The sequence below is a fragment of the Cervus canadensis genome, chromosome 28, assembly GCF_019320065.1.
Source record: "Cervus canadensis isolate Bull #8, Minnesota chromosome 28, ASM1932006v1, whole genome shotgun sequence".
NCBI lineage: Eukaryota > Metazoa > Chordata > Mammalia > Artiodactyla > Cervidae > Cervus > Cervus canadensis.
In genome coordinates, this window is record NC_057413.1 from 26,220,442 (window position 1) to 26,244,856 (window position 24,415).

Genomic DNA, 24,415 nt, shown 5'->3' on the forward strand with positions numbered 1-24,415 from the left:
CAAGGCTCAAGAAGCTGAAGTTGACCAGTTCTATGAAGACTTATAAGATCTTCTAGAACTAACATCCCAAAAAAGATGTCCTATTCATCACAGGGGACTGGAATGCAAAAGTAGGAAGTCAAGAGATATATGGAGTAACAGACAACTTTGGCCTTGGAGTACAAAATGAAGCAGGGCAAAGGCTAACAGTTTTGCCAAGAGAATGCACTGGTCATAGCAAACACCCCCTTCCAAAAATACAAGAGACAACTCTACACATCGACATCACCAGATGGTCAATACTGAAATCAGATTGATTATATTCTTTGCCGCTAAGGATGGAGAAGCTGTGTACAGTCAGCAAAAACAACACCTGGAGTTGAAAGTGGCTCAGATAATTAGCTCCTATTGCAAATCCAGACTAAAATTGAAGAAAGTAGGGAAAACCACTAAGTCATTCAGGTATGTGCTTAGTTGCTCAGTCATGTCCAACTCTTTGCGACCCCATGTTTATACTCTGCCAGGCCCTTCTGTCTGTGGGGATTCTCCAGATAAGAATATGGAGTGGGTTTCCATGCCCCCCTTCAGGGGATCTTCCCACCCCAGGGATTGAACCCAGGTCTTCTGCAATGCATGTGGATTCTTTACCTTCTGAGCCATCAAGGAAGTCCAATTCAGGTATGACATAAATCAAATTCTTATGATTATACAGTGGAGGTGACAAATAGATTCAAGGGATTACGTCTGGTAGAAACAGAGGCTGAAGAATTACAAAGGTTCATAACACTGCATAGAAGGCAGTAACCAAAATCACCTCAAAGAAAAAGAAATGCAAGAATGTTAAATGGTTATCTGAGGAGGTTTCACAAATAAATGAGAAAAGAAGAGAAAGTAGGGCAAGGAGGGAAAGGAAAGATATATCCAACGGAATGCAGAGTTCCAGAGAACAGCAAGGAGAGGTAAGAAGGTCTTCTTAAGTAAATAATGCAAAGAAATAAAGGTAAACAATGAATTGGGAAGAAACAGAGATCTCTTCAAGAAAACTGGAGATACCGAGGGAACATTTCATGCAAGGATGGCACAATAAAAGACAGAAACAGTAAGGATCTAACAGAAGCAGAAGATATTAAGAAGCAGGAAGAATACACAGAAGGACTATACATAAGAGGTCTTAATGACCCGGATAACCATCATGGTGTGGTCACTCATCTAAAGCCAGACATACGAGAGTGTGAAGTCAAGTGGGCCTTAGGAAGCATTACTGCAAACAAAGCTAGTGAAAGTGATGGAATTCCAGCTGAACTATTTCAAATCCTGAAAGATGATGCCATTAAAGTGCTGTACTCAATATGCCAGTAAATTTGGAAAACTCAGCAGTGGCCACAGGACTGGACAAGGTTAGTTTTCATTCCAATCCCAAATAAGGGCAATGCCAAAGAATGATCAGCCTACCATATGATTGTGCTTATTTCACATGCTAGCAAGGTTATGCTCAAAATCCTTCAAGCTAGGCTTTGAAGTATGTGAACCGAGAACTGCCAGATGTACAAGCTGGATTTAGAAAAGGCAGAGGAACCAGAGATCAAATTACCAACATTCTTTAGATCATGGAGAAAGCAAGAGAACTCCAAAAAAAATGTACTTCTGCTTCATTGACTATGCTAAAGCCTTTGTGCGCGTGGATTACAACAAACTGTGGGAAATTCTTAAAAAGATGGAAAGATGGACCACCTTACCTGTCTCCTGAGAAACCTGTATGCAAGTCAAGAAGCAAGTTAAAACCAGACATGGAACAACAGAGTATTTCAAAGTTGGGAAAAGAGTATCACAAGGCTGTATATCGTTATCCTGCTTATTTAACTCTTATGCGGAGTACATCATGGGAAATGCTGGGCTGGATGAATCACAAGCAGAAATTAAGACTGCTGGGAGAAGTACCAACAATCTCAGATATGTAGGTAATATCAGTCTAATGGCAGAAATTGAAGAGGAACTAAAGAGCTCTTTAATGAGGGTGAAAGAGGAGAGCTAAAAAGCTGGCTTAAAGCTCAACATTCAGAAAACTAAGGTAAAGGCATCTGGTCCCATCACTTCATGGCAAATAGAAGGGAGAAAAGTGGTAACAGTGATGGACTTTATTTTCCTGGGCTCCAAAATCACTGTGGATGGTGACTGCAGCCATGAAATTAAAAGACTCTCACTCCTTGGAGGGAAAGCTACAACAAACCTAGACAGAGTATTAAAAAGCAGAGACTTCACTTTGCTGACAATGATCCATGTAGTCAAAACTACGGTTTTCTCAGTAGTCATGTACAAATGTGAGAGTTGGACCATAAAGAAGGCTGAGAGCTAAAGAATTGAAGCTTTTGAACTGTGGTGTTGGAGAAGACTTTTTTTTTTTTTCTTTTGGAGAAGACTCTTGAGGGTCCCTTCGACTGCAAGGAGATCAAACCAAACAATCCTAAAGGAAATTGTCCCTGAATATTCATTGGAAGAACTGATGCTGAAGCTGAAGCTCTAGTACTTTGGCCACCTGATGGGAAGAGCCAACTCATTGGAAAAGATCCTGATGCTGGGAAAGATTGAAGGCAAGAGGAAAAGGGGACAGCAGAGGATGAGATGGATAGATAGCATAACCAACTCAGTGGACATGAGTTTGAGCAAACTCTGACAGACAGTGAAGGACAGGGAAGCCTGGTGTGCTGCTGTCCATGAAGCTGCAAGGAGTCGGATATGACTCAGCCACCAAACAACAACAGTACCTTATACAGGGGGCTTCCCTGGTGATTCAGTGGTAAAGAATCTGCCTGCCAATGCAGGAGACACTAGTTCAATCCCTGGGTTGGGAAGACCCCCTGGACAAGGAAATGGCAACCCACTCCAGTATTCTTGCCTGGGAAATCCCATGAACAGAGGAGCCTGGTGGGCTATAGTCCATGGGGTCACAAAAGAGTCAGACAGGACTTAGCGACTAAAAGAACAACAAATTTCCTTACAGGCCACTATTCACAAAAATTTTTTAATAAAAATATGAAACCTGGACTTGTCCTCCCCCTACCACCCAGCTATCAACGGGGACCATCAGGATCAGCTCTGGTGACTCATGCTAGGACAGTGACACTGTTTCCAATCAGTTCCAGTTCTCCCCAAGAGAAAATCCAGCTGTTTTGATTCTCACATGCTATCTATGAGGTGGTCAACACTAGTTAAGTCCCCATGAATAGTAACATGACTGAGAATTAAGAATGTAGAGGCATTTCTATGTCCAATAAAAATAGAACAGTGACCATCCTTCCTACAAAGCAAAGCTTCTCAAACAGGCTATATCTATAATCCTCTGTAATACAGAATTGTTACAGACTTTTAATACAGAATTTGCCAGCAAGAGCACTCCTCACATGTTGCTAGTCAACAAAGCATCTCTCTCAGCTTTTAGCCTAACTTTAGCTCAGAAACCATAATACAGAGAACTCCTCACAAAATTTTATTTTATTAAATGCATAAATTTCTAGCTCCACATTATACATGTACCTATATTTTATTTATTCATTGATTCAGCAAATGAAAATTTGACAAGCACTGGGTATCCAAAGATAAACAATAGACTGTGGCCTTGCATTTACAGCACTTGCAATCTAGTAACAGAGATCAAAAAAAAAAAAAGGAATGCTATTTCAAAGTTTGCAATTTTTAAAGGAAAATAAAGGAAACCTTGAAAACAAATACAATACACCTCCTGACCTATTTCACACATCTTATCCTTTATCTCTGCAGCCATTTTACCACATATCCCTCATTCCCTAAGTATGAAACTATAGTAAATATTTCTTGTGTATATTTTATTTGATAATATATCATTTGTATTCTCATTTTCCTTTTTCTCCTAATTTTCTTTGACATTTAAATGAGTTTAACTACTAGTTGCTAACCCTACTTCATCCCCTTGCTGTTTAGAATAACTGTTTTGTTCTGAAATCAAACATTATTATCATGTACGTTCTCTATAGAAAATATTCTGAGATTCTTGCAGAAGTTGGCCTGGATTAGTGAGTGTGCCATTTGAACATAAAGTATAACTGGGACTTGCTGAGGTCAGCAGACAGTCTTGTCACCCCAATAACATGGCACTCATGAACCATCATCTGGAAAGAATCATGTTTTGAATTTGGACTTTTAACTATTTGTCAGGTTCTCCATAGTGCTTCCCTGGTGGCTCAGACAGTAAAGAATCTGCCTGCAATGCAGGAGACCAGGTTTGATCCCTGGATTGGGAAGATCCCCAGAAAAGGGAATGGCTACCCACTCCAGTATTCTTGCCTGAAGAATTCCATGGACAGAGGAGCCTGGTGGGCTACAGTCCATGGGGTCTCAAAGAATCAGACATGACTGAGCAACCAGCACTTTCACTTTCAGGTTCTCCTTCCCAGACTCTGACTGAAGTCATGGTCAGTTATGAGGACTTATAAAATGTGTCCATCTCAAACAAACTGGAAATGAAAACGGAGGCCACAAGTTTAAGAAAGCAATATTAGAATAATTTTTATGAAAAAGAATTGTATATATTTGGTGGCATTAGGATGAAGAGTGCAAAGTAAGCTAAAAATTATGTAAACATGTAGAGATAGTACTGGGATCAGACTAAGGGTTAATCAGTGAGTTTTCTATCCATTGAATATATCATTTAATCCCACCAACACTGAAAATAGGCAGGAACAGACTGATATTGTTATTTCTTATCATAACTGGCTTTAAAGAGGCTTTGCTTCCATTAGACTTTACATACATGTAGTAAAGAATATGATGACTGTTGTGTATTTGGGGTAGGCTTCAGAACAGTGAAAAACTGAAATTGTTCATTATGCATGTATGAAGCAGTGGCACTAATTTCCAAAACACAGGGTAGTTGTGAAATTAAGTGACATAATATAGATAATACTTGGTAAGATAACTGTCCACAAACAGGTGCTCATGAAATGGGTGTAATTAGCTTTCAGAATGTCTACCTCTGATGTGGATGGTGATAATTAGGGGGAGGGGACAGGGGAGAGAGGATAGGCAAGGTTTAGGCCAAAAGATGACACCACCATTATGGCAGAAAGTGAAGAAGAACTAAAGAGCCTCCTGATGAAACTGAAAGAGGACAGTGAAAAAGTTGACTTAAAGCTCAACACTCAGAAAACTAACATCATAGCATCTGGTCCCATCACTTCATGGCAAATAGATGGGGAAACAGTGGAAACAGTGGCTGGCTTTATTTTTTGGGCTCCAAAATCAATGCAGATGGGGGCTGCAGCCATGAAATTAAAAGATGCTTACTCCTTGGAAGAAAAGTTATGACCAACCTAGACAGCATATTAAAAAGCAGAGACATTACTTTGTCAACAAAGGTCCGCCTAGTCAAGGCTGTGGTTTTTCCAGTAGTCATGTATGGATGTGAGAGTTGGACTATAAAGAAAGCTGAACACAAAAGAATCGATGCTTTTGAACTGTGGGGTTGGAGAAGACTCTTGAGAGTCCCTTGGACTACAAGGAGATCCAACCAGCCCATCCTAAAGGAGATCAGTCCTGGGTGTTCTCTGGAAGGACTGATGTTGAAGCTGAAACTCCAATACTTTGGCCACCTGATGCGAAGAGTTGACTCATTGGAAAAGACCCTGATGCTGGGAAAGATTGAGGGCAGGAGGAGAAGGGGACAACAGAGGATGAGATGGCTGGATGGCATCACTGACTCGATGGGCATGAGTTTGTGTGAACTCCAGGAGTTAGTGATGGAAGGGGAGGCCTGGCCTGCTGCGATTCATGGGGTCGCAAAGAGTCGGACACGACTGAGCGACTGAAATGAACTCAACTGAACTGGTTGAAAGAGATGCAGGAAGAGTGATATAGTGATATCCATTTAAGAAAGCAGGGTTGAGACAAATAACGATTTGAAACCAAAAAGTGAAAATATATTCTTTCACGCTGTAATTTATCATCACGTGTGCAGGGTGCTCCAAGTACAGCCATGGAGCAGCCCTAACCAGGCGGAGCTGTCAAACTTCAGAAAGTAAACACGCTGAAGGCACGAGGCGGGGCGGATGGTGCGTAGTTGAAACAACAGCCTAGGACCAGGCCACCAGGGTGGGACCACTGCACAGGACGCCCTACCTGACTGTGCCCTCCGTGAACCTGGGGATCCCACCCTGGTGGACCCTCGCCCCCTCCCTGCTCGGAATCTGGGGCAGAGGGCCAATCCATCAGAGGGCAGCAGTCGCTCACCTTGGTGCTGCAAGGACGTGATGACCTCCAGCTGGTAATTGTGTCTACACACCGTGTCCAGCTCCGCCCGCGTCCGCTCCAGGATATCTTTCTGGCTATTCCAGTATTTAGCCGAATACTGCCCTATTGGGGTCACACCCCGGTACTCTCCCACTTCGCTGTCGTAGTACGCGGTCTCCTCCTGGTTGTAGATGTATCTGGTCACATACCGCACCCGCTCCGTGCTGTTAATGAAGTAACACTGGCCCATAAAGTGGACCACGGTATCATCTGTGGGGAGACAGCTGCTCAGTCAGGCCTCAGCCCCGTAGCCCCACCTGGCGGCCACCAGGCAGGCAGGGCAGGAAGCGGTCCGCCTCCATCAGTTGGCCAGGGTGCTAAGTCCTGTCCAACTCTTTGTAACCCCATGGACTGTAGCCTGCCAGGTTCCTCTGTCCATGGGGATTCTCCAGTCAAGAATACTGGAGTGGGTTACCATTCCCCTCTCCAGGGGATATTCCTGACCCAGGGATGGAACCCACATTTCCTGCGTCTCCTGCATTGACAGGGGGACTCTTTACCATTGAGCCACCTGGGAAGATCGCCAGTTGGGTAACAAAAACCTGAAACCGGCCACTTAATCTTGGGTTCCTAGCCCAGCCCAGCCCTGCGCCGCCTGCTCCAGCCCATGACCCTCCAGACAGCTCTTCCCCACGCCTCCCACCCCCTCTGAGGGCTTCCAGGACGGCCTTCCAGTAAGGGGATCTGTCACTGAGGTGGCCCTGTGATCCCTGCTGAGACTAAGAACCAAGTAAGGAGGGCAGTCTGATTAGTTTTACATGCATGTCTGTACTTAGAGGTTCTCATCAGAAATCTCATCACAGCCCCCGCCCCACCCCATCCCCGAAATCCTGGGAACTTCAGAGACAAACGAGTATCCACATAAGCACAAGAGTTCACAGGAACAAGGAAAGAGGTGGAGAATGAAGCTTGTCCTCATCCTGACAGGCATATTCTCTTGGTCCCTGGTAAAATGCCTTTCTTCCCATGCCTCGGTTTACTCTGAGTTTCTGCCACCCCTGCACTACCTTGGCGTTAGAAGAAGCAGCACCACCCCAGTCCTAAAAAGGACAGTTATTCATGGAAAGACTACAGACTTTCAAATTAGCTTCCAGTTAAACCTAAACATGTGGCTTTTAGGAAGATTGAGAGAGAATTTATATAAAGATACTAATCCTGTGTCTGGAATGAATGCCTTCTCTCTCTCTCTCTCTCTCTCTCTCTCTCTATATATATATATATATATATATATATATATATGAAGGGATATATCCCTTCTTATGTTCTCCTTTCTCCTAAATCCAGTCCATCCTCAGCTCAAGTCTCTGAGTCCCACTCAAGTCATTATTTGACCATAAATCTTGAAGTTAAGATTCTGTGGTTACCCAGGCAGCTCCACTCAAATACCAAGGTTTTAGTTCCACGAACCCTTGACTCAGAGTCAGGAATGTAAAGTTTTTTCCCTCAAATTCTGAGATACAGAGACCACTGCTGCCCTAAACATCCCTAACCCAGGGTCCCATAGTATTTAGTCCAGACAAGATCTTGGGGAATCTTGAAATGACAGAAATCCTGTTGTGTCATCTTTGGAGAAATTCACATCTTTAAAAAAAAATACCCATTGTCACTTTGTCCCAGCACTTGCAGTAGATACACACTATATCTCTTCCTCCCTGTTATAACATCCCCAGGCTTAAACTTGTGGGAGAAGAATTGTCCTCACCTTGTCATTAGAAGGTAGAAATGAGAATGCAACATAGCTCTTATTCCCAAAGGGAAAGGGAAGAAATGTGTGATAAAAGACAGTATCCTGAGATCACATCCCAGCCCAAGCGTCCCTCAGAGCCTGCTCCCCAGAGTGGTGGCTCCAGGGAGCAGCTGCCCTGCACTTACGTGGAGCGTCTCTGCCCTCAGTCCCTGGGGTGCTCAGCACTGCCAGTGTCACCATCACAGCTGCTGTCCAAAGGCCTCTGGGGATCCGCAGAGCCACCATCCCAGACATAATTGAGAACAACGGAAGAAGTAATGGTAGCCAACACAGCTCAAATCCAGTGGATCTGGTGAGCCCATTTCACAGAATAAAAGCCGATGAGAGTTCCCACGTATGGCAGGATTGGAGAGTCTCTAGGAAAGAAACCAATCAGCTGACAGGAACCAATCAGCTGAAGTACCTCATCTGTTTCTGGGCAGATATTTTTTTTGAAGGTTCTTAATCTAATACCTGGCACTATGTCCTCATCAAATTACACCAGATTGGGATGAATATTTTCTCTCAGTCGTAAAAGATCTGAAGATTGAATGCCTTAGGTGTTTAAAGAACAAAAAGAAAAGAATTTATTTAAGAGTAGACATCTGTATGATATTTATTTAAAATCTATTATTCTTGAAATTAGGGTAGGGGAAACTAAATGGGGATTATATTTCAAGAAGAGAAAATTATTGTCACAGAGCTGTTCACTTTTATTATCTTGGACACTCTGAGGATCATTACATTGTGGTGGAGAGAGCAGAATTCTTGAGGGAAATGGTTTTAGCATTGATGCACTTTATGAGAGTGAACAAAATACAGAACCTGTTTGCCTCAGACTTCTCTTTATAAAATGTGAATCATATTTCATGCATTTTATATCTAAACCTTCATATATACAAATTCAAGAGTAATAGGACTTGTTTAATATTGCAAGACGTTCTTCAACTGCCATGTGTAACAGTTGCCAATAACGGAATAATATGTAAAACAAGAAAACAAGCCAAAAAAAAAAAAATGACAACCAGAACTAACCTGGCAGTCCAGTGATTAAGACTCTGCCCTTCTACTGCAGAAAATGTGGATTCAATCCCTGATTGGAAAACTAGACTTCTGCATGCCACGAGGCATGACCAAAAAAAAATTTTTAATGTTTTTTAAATGACAAACAGTCTTGCTGGCAAGTGATTTTTCATTATACAAGAATCGATGGCATTTATGCTCTTTGAATGAAAATATTTGGACAGTTTTGACTTTTCTCTTAAAATCCCTTCAGTTGCTCAAATCCCCCCTCAGGGGGGTACCATCTAATGTCAGCAAAGGCACAATCCACAATCCACAAGCATTAATAGCATTCAGAGGTAGTCACCTTCAGTTTTGAGAACAGAGAGCAAAAGGTGTGGAGAAGCACCTCCTGGGGCTTGGATAGTGTTAATGATGGAACAGATGCTTAGAGTGCTATGCCAGCCCTAAGCATCAAATCCCCAACAGCAGAACTACCAAGGTGTTTTATTAAATAAATGTATTATTTATCAGACTCCTCTTGCCCATGACTAGGGGCAGTATCAGGTGTTTATAGAGCAATTAGACTGTGCCTGGAAAACATTGATAAACAAGACAGTAAGTATCTCTCCCACTAATCTCACTCTTTCCTGAATTTTAGGTTCCTCTTTCAAAACAGAGAATAGGATCTAAAAGCAGAACATCAAGAGTTTACCGGGTAAAACAAAATAAGGAAGAGACAACAGCAAGAGGTTTCTGTTAGTGGCACATGAAGGCAATGAGTCATTTCAATATTCTTAATTAGGTGCATAGTTCCAGGGCACCTGAGACTGGGAATCTGTCACTGGGCTTCCACCTACAGTGGTGCACTCAGGACCAGGGTAGCTCCAGAGCTAGGATGGTTTCCAGGGTGGATGAAAACATAAAGGAAAAACAGCAAACTCAAACCAGTAATTAAGTTGAAGGGAAAACAAAGAAAATCAGAGAGGGATTTTGAAGGTGCCTCAGTTCCCTCAGACTACATCTCAGGGTCCCTGGGATTAAACAGGGGCTTCTGGCCCTTCCCCTCCCTCCTGTCCTAAGGGGGAAATTCCCTCTGCTCTGTTCTGGGGCTGTGCAGTGGAGGCTGTGTCAGACCAGGGGATTGTCTAATTTCATGGGCCTCTTTACACAGACTTTTCTACTAGCAACTATAGTGTCAGCTTAAAATCCTTTTTCTGATTGGCTAAAACCTCATTTGCAACGGCTGTGGTTTGAACTTCTGCCTGCTGCTTCCCCCAAGCCAGGGAGCATTCTCTACATGCTCTAGAGTTCTCTGCACTGTCCTTATCTCCACTGAGTTACTCAGGGCAGTCACTGCTGCCTGGCCTGAGAAGAGAGAACACAGACAAACATTCTGATTCCAGGTATTTACATGAATCACCCTGTGGAGGCAAGAAGCTTAGCATGAGGGCAGTGTGTACTCCCTGTGAGCAGATGCTAGGATCAAGAAACAGTCATTGATGAGGGTCAGGGTCACTCTAGGAAGACTGTCTTGGTTCATCCTCTGTTCCCTCAGAGTGGGAGACAGAAGCTGTGTGCTACTTCCTGTGGAAACTCAGGGAGAAATCATCTTCCCTGGTCAGCATGCCTTGGAATCTGTACTTGGTCAGTGGGGTTAACTGTGAAAGTAATAATCATTTTGTCACCATAAGAGACATCCAGGACCCTATTCTGCATTCAATTCAGGACACAATATTGCATACATTGCATATTTTGGAAGATTCCATGACCTCCTTAGTACCAGTAGCAGTATAATTAGAAATAATTCTCCAGAATATTATTTCCCTTTAATAAGAATTTATCAAACCATTATTCCTAAGGTTTTTGAAATCCTTTTAAACCTACTCATATATGTTCCCTATATGATCACTTAAGTAACCAGTTATTTGAATTTTTCATGATATATATAAAGTAAATCCTTTCTCTTTGCACAAAGTTAACTCTTTAAAATCACATTTTACAGACTGAAGAGTCAAATTAGTAACAGAGTGACCATGTATAAGCCATTTTAGTTCTGAAAGACTTAGTTTTGCTTCATCTGAAGAAAAAAGTACACACATCACAGGACCACTTCATGAACACAGGTAAGATTTGTAAAAGTCAACTGCATTCTATGATGAGTTACATACACATTAGTTTTTAATATAATAGTAGTAAGTTCATCTTTCTTGCCTTTTCATTGTGTTCATGGGGTTCTCAAGGCAAGATAATACCACTTTAATAGCAGAAAGTGAAGAAGAACTGAAGAGCTTCTTGATGAAGGTGAAAGAGGAGAGTGAAAATGCTGGCTTAAAATTCAGCTCTCAAAAAACGAAGATCATGGCATCCAGTCCCATCACTTCATGGCACATAGATGGGGAAAAAGTGGAAACAGTAACAGATTTTATTTTCTTGGGCTCCAAAATCACTGTGGATGGTAACTGCAGCCATGAAATTAAAAGACACTTGCTCCTTGGAAGAAAAGCTATGACCAACCTAGACAGCATATTTAAAAGCAGAGATATCATTTTTCCAGCAAAGGTCCATATAGTCAAAGCTATGGTTTTTCCAGTAGTCATGTACAAATGTGACAGTTGACCATAAAGAAGGCCAAGTGCCAAAGAATTGATGCCTTCGAGTTGTGATGCTGGAGAAGACTCTTGAGAGTTCCTTGTACAGCAAGATCAAACCAGTCAATCCTTAAGGTAATCAACCCTGAATATTCATTGGAAGGACTGATGCTAAAACTGATGCTAAGTTCCAATATTTTGGCCACCTGATGCGAAGAGCTGATTCATTGGAAAAGATCCTGATGCTGAGAAAAAGTGAAGGAGAAGGGGATGACAGAGGATGAGATGGTTGGATGGCATCACTGACTCAATGGACATGAGTTTGAGCAAACTCTGACAGACAGTAAAGGACAGGGAAGCCTGGTGTGCAGTAGTCCATGGGATTGCAAAGAGTTGAACGTGACTTAGCTACTGAACAAAAACAGTAACATCTTTCCTGACATCATTAATGAAGAAAGTTCATCTTGCCATTTCCCATTTCTGTTCAGATGATGAAATCATCATGGTTTCCAATCCCTAATTCTTACCTCATTATGAGAGACAGAGAGGAGGAAGCACGTTAAGAGTATTTGATCATGAATCCACTGCATTCTCCCTCTCTAAATTGCCTGACTGCCCTTGCACAGAATTGCCATTTTAATCAAATTTCAGATCTCAGAAATTTCAGGTCCTCTTCTTTGTGGACTCACAAATGTGGAAATCTGAGTGCAAATAGAGTCTAATATAAATTGATGAAAGTAGAGAAAGTGAATGCAGCTTTGTAGGCTTCAGAGATGTTTTAGCTGAGAGTTCAGGATCATATTTCACATATCTTGATTTGATTTAGAGGAAGAGGGGCTAGACACTCCTTGTTGTAACTTCTGCCAAATATCTAAAAGCCCCTGTTCTGTGGCACATGCTTGCATTCCTCACCCTCACTATCAGGGGTCCTCCGTGTTGGAGCTCTGACATACCTATGCGGTTTACTTTGCACTAATTTTGTCCCTCTTCCCCAGCAGACCCTGGATGATGGTTACTGTCAGTTACCAATATTTTTATACACCTCCAAAATTAAAGTCCTGAGTTCCAAAGATGAAAATACACAGATCATGCCTTCTAGGATTCCACACATTGAAGGGAAGAAACACATGGTGAAAAATAAAAGAGACAAAAGTTTGCAACAGCCACTAAGGAAGATGTCAAATACTATTGACTAAAGACAAGACTGCAGTGTTCGAAGTTCAGGGGATGTTTAAAACTATAAACTGATAGTGATACGCATTGGTTCAGCTATTTTCTCTTCCCTTGGAAAGGATTGGCGACACAGACCTAGGAGGTGCTGATTATTTGTGAGTTAATTCATAAATAGTAATTTTTCATGATGATGAGGATGGGGAGTTAATGGTATAGAGGTCATGACATGGCTGAAAGAAAGGCTTTCGGATGCAGCTCTCAGGGGAAGTGTTGGCTCAGAAGATAGGCTGTGATCATTTCAGGCAGAGACACACACCTGAGTGCAGACACAGAAGTTTGGCAAGACTGGGACTGGGGAGACAGGGACCATTCACAACCTGTGGTTTTGTATGATTAGAGGATGGGATTCAACTACCCTATGCTCTGTGAGATTTGATCATGGTACCATTGGAAGTTGCCTGTATTTTTATCAACTTAACAAGAAAAACAAAAGGAACTTAAGCAGTAGAGTGCCATGACATGCTTTTCCATTCATGAAGCCACCTTGAAAGCAGTGTGAAGGAGACCTTTTCAGAGGGACTGTAGATTACTTTCTGTGATCCAGAAATGATCCAGAAAAAGTTAATGCGATGAACCCAATCCACCAACAACTAGTTTACAGAGGAACCAATGTACCAATGATCAATTTGGTAAATTTGCCAAGATGAATGTACCCTAAACTCTTTTTATTTTTCTATTCCTGATGTTTGCATAAGTTCATATTTGGAAGTGTACTAGAGGCCTGAGAATCATAGACCTCCAAATGTCTGGGGCCCTCCTGCTCTCCCATAGGCCCTAGTCTCTTGATCCCTAGAACTCCACTCTTTCTGTCAACAAACAGCTCCAGTTTCCATGAAGCTTTATATCAAATGCATTTGTAAAGACAAAATGAAAACAGGCCAATTACACCTCACAGATAACTTCAGAAGTTGTTTTAAATGTTTTTAATATAAATTGACTTCCTTGGTGGCTCAGATGGTAAAGAATCTGCCTGCAATGAAGGAGACTTGGGTTTGATCCATGGGTCAGGAAGATCCCCTGGAGAAGGGAATGGCAACCCATTCTGGTATTCTTGCCCGGAAAATCCCATGGACAGAGGCACTTAGACAGTCCATGGGGTCTCGAAGAATCAGACATGACTGAGTGACTAACACTTTCAATATAGAGTATAATAAACATCATAAATAGTTTTAAAACATTTTGCTTGAATTTTGTAAATTTTATGAATTGATCCTCCAGAGAAATTAGCAAAAGAGCCCTTAAAATACTGAAATCTTGACTAAACAAAATGTAATTTTAAAAGGATTTGAGAGCCAATATAAACTGAAAAGTTTCTGTGTGAAAAGATGACATTATTTTAATGTTCATGTCCTACACAAGGCCAGCACTTCAAGACTGGAAGAGGTGGCTATTTCAACTAATGCATAGAAACCAATATAGAAATTCAAACAAGATGAAGAAATAGAGGAATGTTTTGCAAATGAAAGAACAAGAAAAAAAATCTCAGAAAAAAAAGATAATGCTCACTTTAAAAAGAAGAAATCCTACAAGAAATATGGAAAGACACCCTCACATCTTAAAGTACACTTTTTAAAAAAAGATGCTTATAAACTTGGGAGTAAAATAGATGATCATAGTAAGAACTTCAACAAAAAGATAAAATATATACATAAGTAAATTAAATGGAACACACCGAGTTGAAATACAATACCTAAGCTAAAAAATGCATACAAGAGGTTCAGCAGCAGAACAGATGAAGCAGAAGAAACTGTGAACTGGGAGAAAGGCTAGAGCAACTCCCCTAATCAGAGAAGCAAAAAGAGGAAAAGGAAAAAAGTGAAGACAGCTTAATGAACTTACAGGACAACCTCAGGCGAACTAACATTTGCCTCTAGGAGTCCTGGAAGAGAGAAAGAGAGAATGGGACAGAAACTTTAATTGAAGAAAAAATAGCTGAAAACTTCCTTAACCTGGGGAAAAAGCTGACATCCAGATCCAGAAAGCTGGTAGTTTAAATAAATCAGTTCTAAGAGACCCATACCAAAACACATTATAATTAAAATGTTAAAATTTAAAGACAAGGAGAGAATCACAGAAGCAGTAAGAAAAAAAAAGAGAGAGTTACATACAAAGTAGCCCCCGTAAGACAATCAGATTTTTTAGCACTAACTTTCTAGAAGTGAAAATTTATTCGAAGTGCTGAAAGAAAAAAAAAAATATTCAACCAAGAATGCTTTACCTGGCCATTGTCATACTGTCATTCAGGATTGAAGAGTGGTAAAGAGTTTTCCTGCCAACAAAGGCTATGGTTTTTCCAGCAGTCATGTATGGATGTGAGAGTTGGACCGTGAAGAAAGCTGAGCGCCAAAAAATTGATGCTTTTGAATTGTGGTGTTGGAGAAGACTCTTGAGAGTCCCTTGGACTGCAAAGAAATCCAACCAGTCCATCCTAAAGGAAATCAGTCCTGGGAGTTCACTGGAAGGACTGATGCTGAAGCTGAAACTCCAATACTTTGGCCACCTCACGCAAAGAGTTGACTCATTGGAAAGGACCCTGATTCTGGGAGGGATTAGCGGCAGGAAGAGAAGGGGACAACAGAGGATGAGATGGCTGGATAGCATCACCGACTCAGTGGACATGGATTTGAGTAAGCTCCGGGAGTTGGTGATGGACAGGGAGGCCTGGTGTGCTGCGATTCATGAGGCAGCAGAGTCAGACACGATTGAGCGACTGAACTGAACTGAAAGAGTTTTCCAGACAAGTAAAGCTGAAGGATTTCATCAGAACTAAATTGGCATTACACACAAATAAAGACTTCTTTAAGTTAAAAACAATGGATGCTAACTGCTGCTGCTGCTGCTAAGTCACTTCAGTCGTGTCTGCCTCTGTGCAACCCCATAGACAGCAGCCCACCAGGCTCCTCTGTCCCTGGAATTCTCCAGGCAAGAATACCAGAGTGGGTTGCCATTTCCTTCTCCAATGCATGCGTGCATGCTAAGTCGCTTCAGTCGTGTCCGACTCTGTGCGACCCTATGGACAGCAGCCCACCAGGCTCCTCCATCCACAGGATTCTTCAGGCAAGAATACTGGAGTGGGTTGCCAGTTCCTTCTCCAGGATGCTAACTAGTAACAAGAAAACAAGTGTAAATTTATAAATGTAAATCTCAACAGTAAAGGCAAATATACAGTAAAAGTAGTTGATTCACCACTCAAAAAGCCAGAAAGATCAAAAGACAAAAGTAGTAAAAATTACTAACTACAACAATTAGTTGAGAAATCAGGGATGAAAAGATGTAAAATGTCACATCAAAAGCATAAAACATGCGCAGGGGGTGGGAGATAAAAAAAATACAGCTTTAGAATACATTCAAATTTAAGTTGTTACCAAATTTAAATAGGCTGTTATAAGTTGTTACATACAAGCTTCCTAGTAACCACAAAGCAAAAACCTATAGAAAATATCAAAAAGATAGGAAGAAATGACTTTTGGCATACTACTAAAGAAAGTCAATCAAAATGGATTAAAAACAAGAGAAGAGATAAACAAAGAAACTAAAAAGCAGTCAGAAACAAAGCATTTTGCTGGTCACAATGATATAAAACTAGAAATCAATTGCAAGAAGAAAATTGGAAAATAAAAAGTATGTATGTGGAGATTAAATAATATGCTAGTGAACAGCCAATGGGTCAATGAGGAGATCAAAAATGAAATTTTTAAAACTTTCAAATAAGTGAAACTGGAAATAAAATATACCAAAATGTATGGGATACAGTAGAAGTTTTCAGAGGAAAGTTAATTGTCATTTTTACTGCACACCTCAAGAAAAAAGAAAAATCTAAACAACCTAACTTTATACCTCAAGGAACTAGAAAAAGAATAAACAAAGCTCAAAGGTGCTATAAAAAAGAAAATAACAAGGATCAGAGCAGAAATAAAGAAAATAGAGACTAAAAGGCAATAGAAAGATCAACGAAACTAAAAGCTATTTCTTTGAAATAATAAACAAAACTGACAAACCTTTAGCTAGACTTATAGAGAAAAAGAAAGAAGTTTCAAATAAAATCAGAAAAGAAAAAGAAGTTACAACTGATACCAAGAATGTAAAGGATAAAAGAAAATACTACAATTTTATGCCAATGAATAGGAGAATGTAGAAAAAATGGATAAATTCCTAGAAATGGACAACCTTCCAAGCCTGAATCATGAAGGATTTAAAAAATATGAAAAACCAATTAGTAATAAATAGATTAGTTCAGTAATTTAAAACCTCCCAACAAAAAAAAGTCCAGGACTGGATGTTCACTGATGAATTTCACTAAACATTCAAGAAAGAATCTATATTACTTCTATTAAAACTCTTTCAAAAAATAGAAGGGTGAACACTTCCAAAACATTTTATGAGACCACCATTACACTGACACTAAAACTAGACAAGGACAACACAAGAAAAGAAAATTACAGGACAACATCCCTGGTAAGCATAGATCCAAAACCCCTCAAAAGAATAGTAGCAAACTAAATTCAACAGTGCATTAAAAGCTTCATACACCAGGACAAGCAGGATATATTTCAGGAATGTAAGTTTCAACAATTAACAAAACAGAAGATAAAAGCAAAATCATTTTACTAGAAGCAGAAAAAGATTTTGACAAAATTCAACACCCATTTTTGATAAAAATGCTAAGCAAAGTCTGTGTAGAGGGAATGTGCCTCAACATAAAGACCATTTATGACAAGCCCACAGCTAACTTCATACTCAATGGCAAAAAGTTTAAAGCTTTTCCTCTAAGATCGGGAATAAGGCAAAGATATGTACTCTCACCGTTTTTATTTAGCTTAGTATTGGAAGTCATAGTTATAGCAATTAGTCAATAAAAATAAATAAAAAGCTTTCCAATTAGAAAGGGAGAAATAAAACCATTGCTAATTTGCATGTCACATGATATTGTATATAGAAAATCCCAAAATGAAAGTGAAAGTTGCTCAGTCGTGTCCAACTCTTTGCGACCCCATGGACTACACAGTCCATGGAATTCTCTAGGCCAGAGCCTTTGCCTTCTCCAGGGGATTTTCCCAACCCAGGGATCAAATCCAGGTCTGCAGGCTGATTCTTTACCAGTTGAGCCACAAGGTATCAGAACTAATTAATAAATTCAGTAAAGTTGGAGGTTGCAAAATCAATATACAGAAATCTATGCATTTATATATACTAATAACAAACTATTAGAAAGAGAACTTAAGAAAACAAGCCCATTTATAATTTCATTCAAAAAATAAAATAATCAAGGAATTAATTTAACCAAGGCGATGTACGACTCATACACTGAAAACAATAAAACATTGATAAAAGAAATTGAGGAAGACACAAATAATTGGAAAGACAATCTATGTTCATGGATTGGAAGAATTAATATTGTTAAAATGTCCATACTACCCAAAGCAATCTACCTAATTCAATGCAATCACTATCAAAATTCTAATGGCATTTTCCAAGCATATAGAAGAAATAATTCTAAACTTTGTACAGAACCACAAAGACCCCAAATAGTCAAAGCATCTAGAGAAAGAAGAACAAAGCTAGAGGCATCATATGCTCCTAATTTCAAACTATATTTCAAAACTACTAGTATATTTATAGGGATTTCCCTGGTGGTCCAGTGGTTAGGAATCCACCTTTAATGCTGAGGCCTTAAACTCAATCCGTGGTCAGGGAACTAAAATCCCACATACTTCAGAGCAACTAAGCCTTCATACCACTCGCTGATTCCATGGGTCACAACTAGAGAGTCCATAAGCTGCAACAAAATATCATGTGTGACACAATAGAGACCCAACACGGTCAAATAAGTAAATAAATATTTTTTTAAAAAACTATATTTGTAGTATAGTTCTTCTTGACTAGTTGCTATAGTTAAATCAGAATATATGATACTGGCATACAAACAGAGACACAGATTAATGAAACAGAACAGAAAATCCAGAATTAAACTGACGCTTCTATGGGTCAATTAACTTACAAGAAACACCAATACCGTATACTAACGCATATACATGGAATTTTAAAAGATGGTAACGATAACCCTATATGCAAAACAGAAAAAGAGACACAGATGTACAGAACAGACTTTTGGACTCTGTGGGAGAAGGCGAGTGTGGGATGTTCTGAGAGAATAGCGTTGAAACAAGTATACTATCAAGGGTGAAACAGATCGCCAGCCCAGGTTGGATGCATGAGACAAGCGCTCAGGGCTGGTGCACTGGGAAGACCCAGGGGGATGGGGTGGGGAGGGAGGTGGGAGAGGGGGATCGGGATGGGGAACACATGTAAATCCATGGCTGATTCATGTCAATGTATGGCAAAAAAAAAACCACTACAATACTGTAAAGTAATTAGCCTCCAACTAATAAAAATAAATGAAAAAAATTAAAATTAAAAATAAAAAAATAATAAAAGAAACGAAGTGTCTGGACATTTCAAAATGTTTGTACGAGGCATTGTGATATGAATATATCATTTTGACATTTTGTTTTCTTTCTTGATGCTTATTTGCTGTTTGAGTATAATAAATCATTGCTTTAGTACTCCAAAAAAATAAAAAGTAACTTACAAGAAAGGAAGCCAAACATATACACTGGTAAATCAGAGTCTCAACAATAAAGTATTGCAAAAACTGAACATCATACTCAAAACTTAATTCAAAACAGACTAAAGTCCTGAAACCATAAAACTTCTAGAAGATAGCAGGGGTGGTAGGATCCTCGACATTGAACTTGGCAATAATTCATAGGGTGAAAATTCAAGGTCTAGAAAAGAGTATCCAGTAGCTGTAACCTGAAGAGTTTCTAGAGGACACACACACTGAGTGGAATTCAAGTTTTAATCAGAAAGCACATAGAGTCCCTTTGTGGTTAATGAATTTCCATTTCATATTAAGTTATAGACTCAAAGGGACACCATGTAGATTTCTGGAGCTCTTTCTTCAGCTTTTGTTTTTCTCTGATATCTGCCCTTCAAAGCCCATCCTTCTTAGCCTTCCCAAACTCAAATCACTTTCTCTTCAACTCATCAAATTCATCCTGTTCTGCTTGAGTCTTCCTCCTGTATGCCATGTCTTGAAAGGTACTTCAGGCAGAAATCCAAACCAATTACAGGTTCCTCTTGCTTATGTTTCTCTCACAGGAATCACAATCTGATAGGACATGTCCAAAATTTGAAAACAATCACCTTATATATTTTTCCTGTTTTCTAGTCGTTTATATCAGTATGCAATGTCTGTGACTAATTACTCTGTCACAGTCTAAAGTGAAAGTCCTAGCTCAAAATTTTGATCATTTCTATCACACCATATGTTCCAAAATTTGATCACCAGAAAACTTCTGTAACAGTAAGTTTACATGAACTCACATCCCCTAAAGATAAAACCAAGTGTGCATCTTCTTCTCTATAAGCCCTTAGAATATTAAATGAATGTGTGATGTGTGACTTGATGCTGGATGTTATAGGATTCATAGAGTCATAGGTTCGGGCATACACAACCACAATTCATTGTGTAATTAGAGTGATATATATGGAACCAGATTTGAATAGATCCAAGGTACATTAATGAATGGACAGTCTAAGCTCCAACATCTTACCTACTTCTACTGAGCTATCATCTCTCCCTGAACCTACATCTATATATCATGACAATTTTGTTTAAACAGCTAGTGGAGGAAGAAAGAATCCTGACTCAGTTCCCAAAAGGATTGGATTGCACAGTGACATTATTTGAAAGTAGACTGCTGCTGCTGCATCACAGCCTCACTTGATGATGGCTCTTCAGGAGTTGGTTACCACCTTAGAATATCGGGAGATGTGGCCTGAGGTATAGATACTCACTCTTGGGCAATGGTGAATATTTCATCTGAGTGATCAAACTTCTAAAAGGAACAAGCCTAGTAGATCTGGGACAGAAAGAATGTGAAAGAAGTATATAAGTGGACCTCTATGAATGAATAACAAAGTATCACTCATGTGTTATTCTTTCTGGTAAGACTTAATGTGTTTCATGTAAAGTCTTACCAGAAAGCACCTGCATCAAAGATCATTCTTGAAAGTGACTAGGACAACTCACGCTGTGGGCATCCTCTTGCTTCTCTCCTTGGCCACAGCAGTGATTGTGCAATGAGCCCATAAATAGCATGGCCATCATAGTAGGGAAGAAAGATATACATGCACTCAGTAATAGACTTGTACTCAACAAGGGTGATCTAGTTAATGGCATAGCTGAATACCAGTATACCAAAAATAGAGAATGACACTGAACTTTTAATATGGCATCATTCCTTGGGAAGATCAAGTTAACTGGCAACAGATTGACTATATCAAAACCTTCCACCTTGGTGGGAAAGTGATTTTTCCTTCCTAGATTTGGTATATATTTTGCATATGGGTTCACCATTTTTGCCCACAGTGTATCCAGGATTACCATCCAAAGATGCATATGTCATATTTATTGGCATAATACCCAGCCATAATATTGCCTCAGATCACAGAATTCTTTTTTTTTTTTTTCAGAATTCATTTAATAACAAAAGAATAATGGCAATGGGTAACATGGCCCATTATAAATATGTATCTACACAAAAGAATGATTGAACGGGGTTGACTGGAGGACACTGTCCTCTAAGATGTGATATCAGCCTTAAACTAAAGATGTGAACCAAGATGGAGTGACTCCCCTTACTATGAAACCTAGTTATGGAATTTATGCTAACTGTTCCTACAAACTTCAGCTCTCCCAATTTAGATATCCTGATTCCTGGAAGAGAAATGCTTCTGCAAAATGACGCAGTAAGATTTTAACAAAATTTGATTATGACTGCCATCTCATGCCAGTGGACCAAGAGGTAAACAAAGGAGTTAATGTACTGAATGGAGAAATGAATCTTAATTGTGATAGAAAACATGTTGCTCACACACAATAAGGGCAGAGAGGAATATATTTGCAACCCATAAATTTTACCGGACAGTCTTTTAGTACCTTTATGTATGATAATGACTGACAACAAATGTTAAAACAATCATAGCCCAACAAAAGGAGAGTAAATAAGAATATAGACATTTATGGGATGGTAGTCACACGCCTGAGGTCAGGGGCCATGCCCGAGAGGAGCTACCCCACCCCCGAGATCAGGGGCGGCAGCCCAGAAGAGCTACCCCATGCCCCGGGAGCAGCGGCTGCGTGGGCACAGGAGGGCTGAGAGGAGCTACTCCACGTTCAAGGTCAGGAGGGGTGGCCGTGAGAAGATAACCCTCGTCCAAGGTAAGGAGCAGCGGCTGCGCTTTGCTGGAGCAGCCGTGAAGAGATACCCCACGTCCAGGGTAAGAGAAACCCAAGTAAGACGGTAGGTGTTGCGAGAGGGCATCAGAGGACAGACACACTAAAACCATAATCACAGAAAACTAGCCAATCTGATCACAGGACCACAGCCTTGTCTAACTCAATGAAACTAAGCCATGCCGTGTGGGGAAACCCAAGACGGTCGGCTCATGGTGGAGAGGTCTGACAGAATGTGGTCCACTGGAGAAGGGAATGGCAAACCACTTCAGTATTCTTGCCTTGAGAACCCCATGAACAGTATGAAAAGGCAAAATGATAGGATATTGAAAGAGAAACTCCCCGGGTTGGTAGGTACCCAATATGCTACTGGAGATCAGTGGAGAAATAACTCCAGAAAGAATGAAGGGATGGAGCCAAAGCAAAAACAATACCCAGTTGTGGATGTGACTGGTGATAGAAGCAAAGTCCAATGCTGTAAAGAGCAATATTGCATAGGAACCTGGAATGTTAGGTCCATGAATCAAGGCAAATTGGAAGTGGTCAAACAGGAGATGGCAAGAGTGAATGTCGACATTCTAGGAATCAGCAAACTAAAATGGACTGGAATGGGTGAATTTACGTGCTGCATTATATCTACTACTGTGAGCAGGAATCCCTTCGAAGAAATGGAGTAGCCATCATGGTCAACAAAAGAGTCCAAAATGCAGTACTTGGATGCAATCTCAAAAACGACAGAATGATCTCTGTTTGTTTCCAAGGCAAACCATTCAACATCACGCTAATCCAAGCCTATGCCCCAACCAATAATGCTGAAGAAGTTGAAGTTGAATGGTTCTACGAAGACCTACAAGACCTTTTAGAACTAACACCCAAAAAAGATGTCCTTTTCATTATAGGGGACTGGAATGCAAAAGTAGGAAGTCAAGAAACACCTGGAGTAATGGGCAAATTTGGCCTTGGAGTACGGAATGAAGCAGGGCAAAGGCTAATAGAATTTTGCCAAGAGAACGCACTGGTCATAGCAAACACCCGGACATCAGCAGATGGTCAACACCGAAATCAGATTGATTATATTCTTTGCAGCCAAAGATGGAGAAGCTCTATACAGTCTGCAAAAACAAGACCAGGAGCTGACTGTGGCTCAGATCATGAACTCCTCATTGCCAAATTCAGACTTAAACTGAAAAAAGTAGGAAAACCACTAGACCGTTCAGGTATGACCTAAATCAAATCCCTTATGACTATACAGTGAAAGTGAGAAGTGAGAAATAGATTTAAAGGACTAGATCTGATAGACAGAGAGCCTGATGAACTATGGACGGAGGTTCATGACATTGTACAGGAGAGAGGGATCAAGACCATCCCCATGGAAAAGAAATGCAATAAGGCAAAATGGTTTCTGAGGAGGCCTTACAAATACCTATGAAAAGAAGAGAAGCAAAAAGCAAAGGAGAAAAGGAAAGATATTCTCATTTGAATGCAGAGTTCCAAAGAATAGCCAGGAGAGATAAAAAAGCCTTCCCCAGTGATCAATGCAAAGAAATAGAGGAAAACAACAGAATGGGAAAGACTAGAGATCTCCTCAAGAAAATTAGAGATATCAAGGGAACATTTCATGCAAAGATGGGTTTGATAAAGGACAGAAATGGTATGGACCTAACAAAAGCAGAAGATATTAAGAAGAGGTGGCAAAAATACACAGAAGAACTATACAAAAAAGTTCTTCACGACCCAGATAATCACAATGGTGTGATCACTCACCTAGAGCCAGACCTCCTGGAATGTGAAGTCAAGTGGGCCTTAGAAAGCATCACTATGAACAAAGCTAGTGGATGTGATGGAATTCCAGTTGACCTATTTCAAATCCTGAAAGATGATGCTGTGAAAGTGCTGCACTCAATATGCCAGCAAATTTGGAAAACTCAGCAGTGGCCACAGGACTGGAAAAGGTCAGTTTTCATTCCAATCCCTAAGAAAGGGAATCACAAAGAATGCTCAAACTTCCACACAGTTGCACTCATCTCACACACTAGTAAAGTAATGTTCAAAATTCTCCAAGCCAGGCTTTAGCAATACGTGAACCATGAACTTCCAGATGTTCAAACTGGTTTTAGAAAAGGCAGAGGGACCAGAGATCAAATTGCCAACATCCATTGGGTCATCAAAAAAGCAAGAGAGTTCCAGAAAAACATCTATTTCTGCTTTATTGACTAAGCCAAAGCCTTCAACTGTGTGGATCACAATAAACTGTGGAAAATTCTG

General features: G+C 40.3%; 2 protein-coding genes across 7 annotated transcripts in view; one reads left to right on the forward strand and one right to left on the reverse strand.

Annotated features, from left to right (window-relative positions):
• Positions 1 to 24,415, reverse strand: part of LOC122429360 (boLa class II histocompatibility antigen, DQB*0101 beta chain) — a 174,375-nt gene that overhangs the window by 102,329 nt on the left and 47,631 nt on the right. The window contains exons 1-2 of one of the 6 annotated variants that reach the window (XM_043449605.1): positions 8,170 to 8,358; positions 6,238 to 6,507 (exon numbers count right to left, since the gene is read on the reverse strand). The exons of 3 other annotated variants lie outside the window; for them this stretch is intronic. In XM_043449605.1, the coding sequence (XP_043305540.1) occupies positions 6,238 to 6,507; positions 8,170 to 8,278 (379 nt within the window). In that variant the 5' untranslated portion in view covers positions 8,279 to 8,358. Of the gene's footprint in view, positions 1 to 6,237; positions 6,508 to 8,169; positions 8,362 to 24,415 lie in introns of those variants that run through there. 2 more of the 6 variants (XM_043449600.1, XM_043449603.1) reach the window with 2 other exon arrangements.
• LOC122429366 (SLA class II histocompatibility antigen, DQ haplotype D alpha chain-like) overlaps positions 1 to 24,415 on the forward strand; it is a 61,322-nt gene that overhangs the window by 20,292 nt on the left and 16,615 nt on the right. The window lies entirely within an intron of this gene.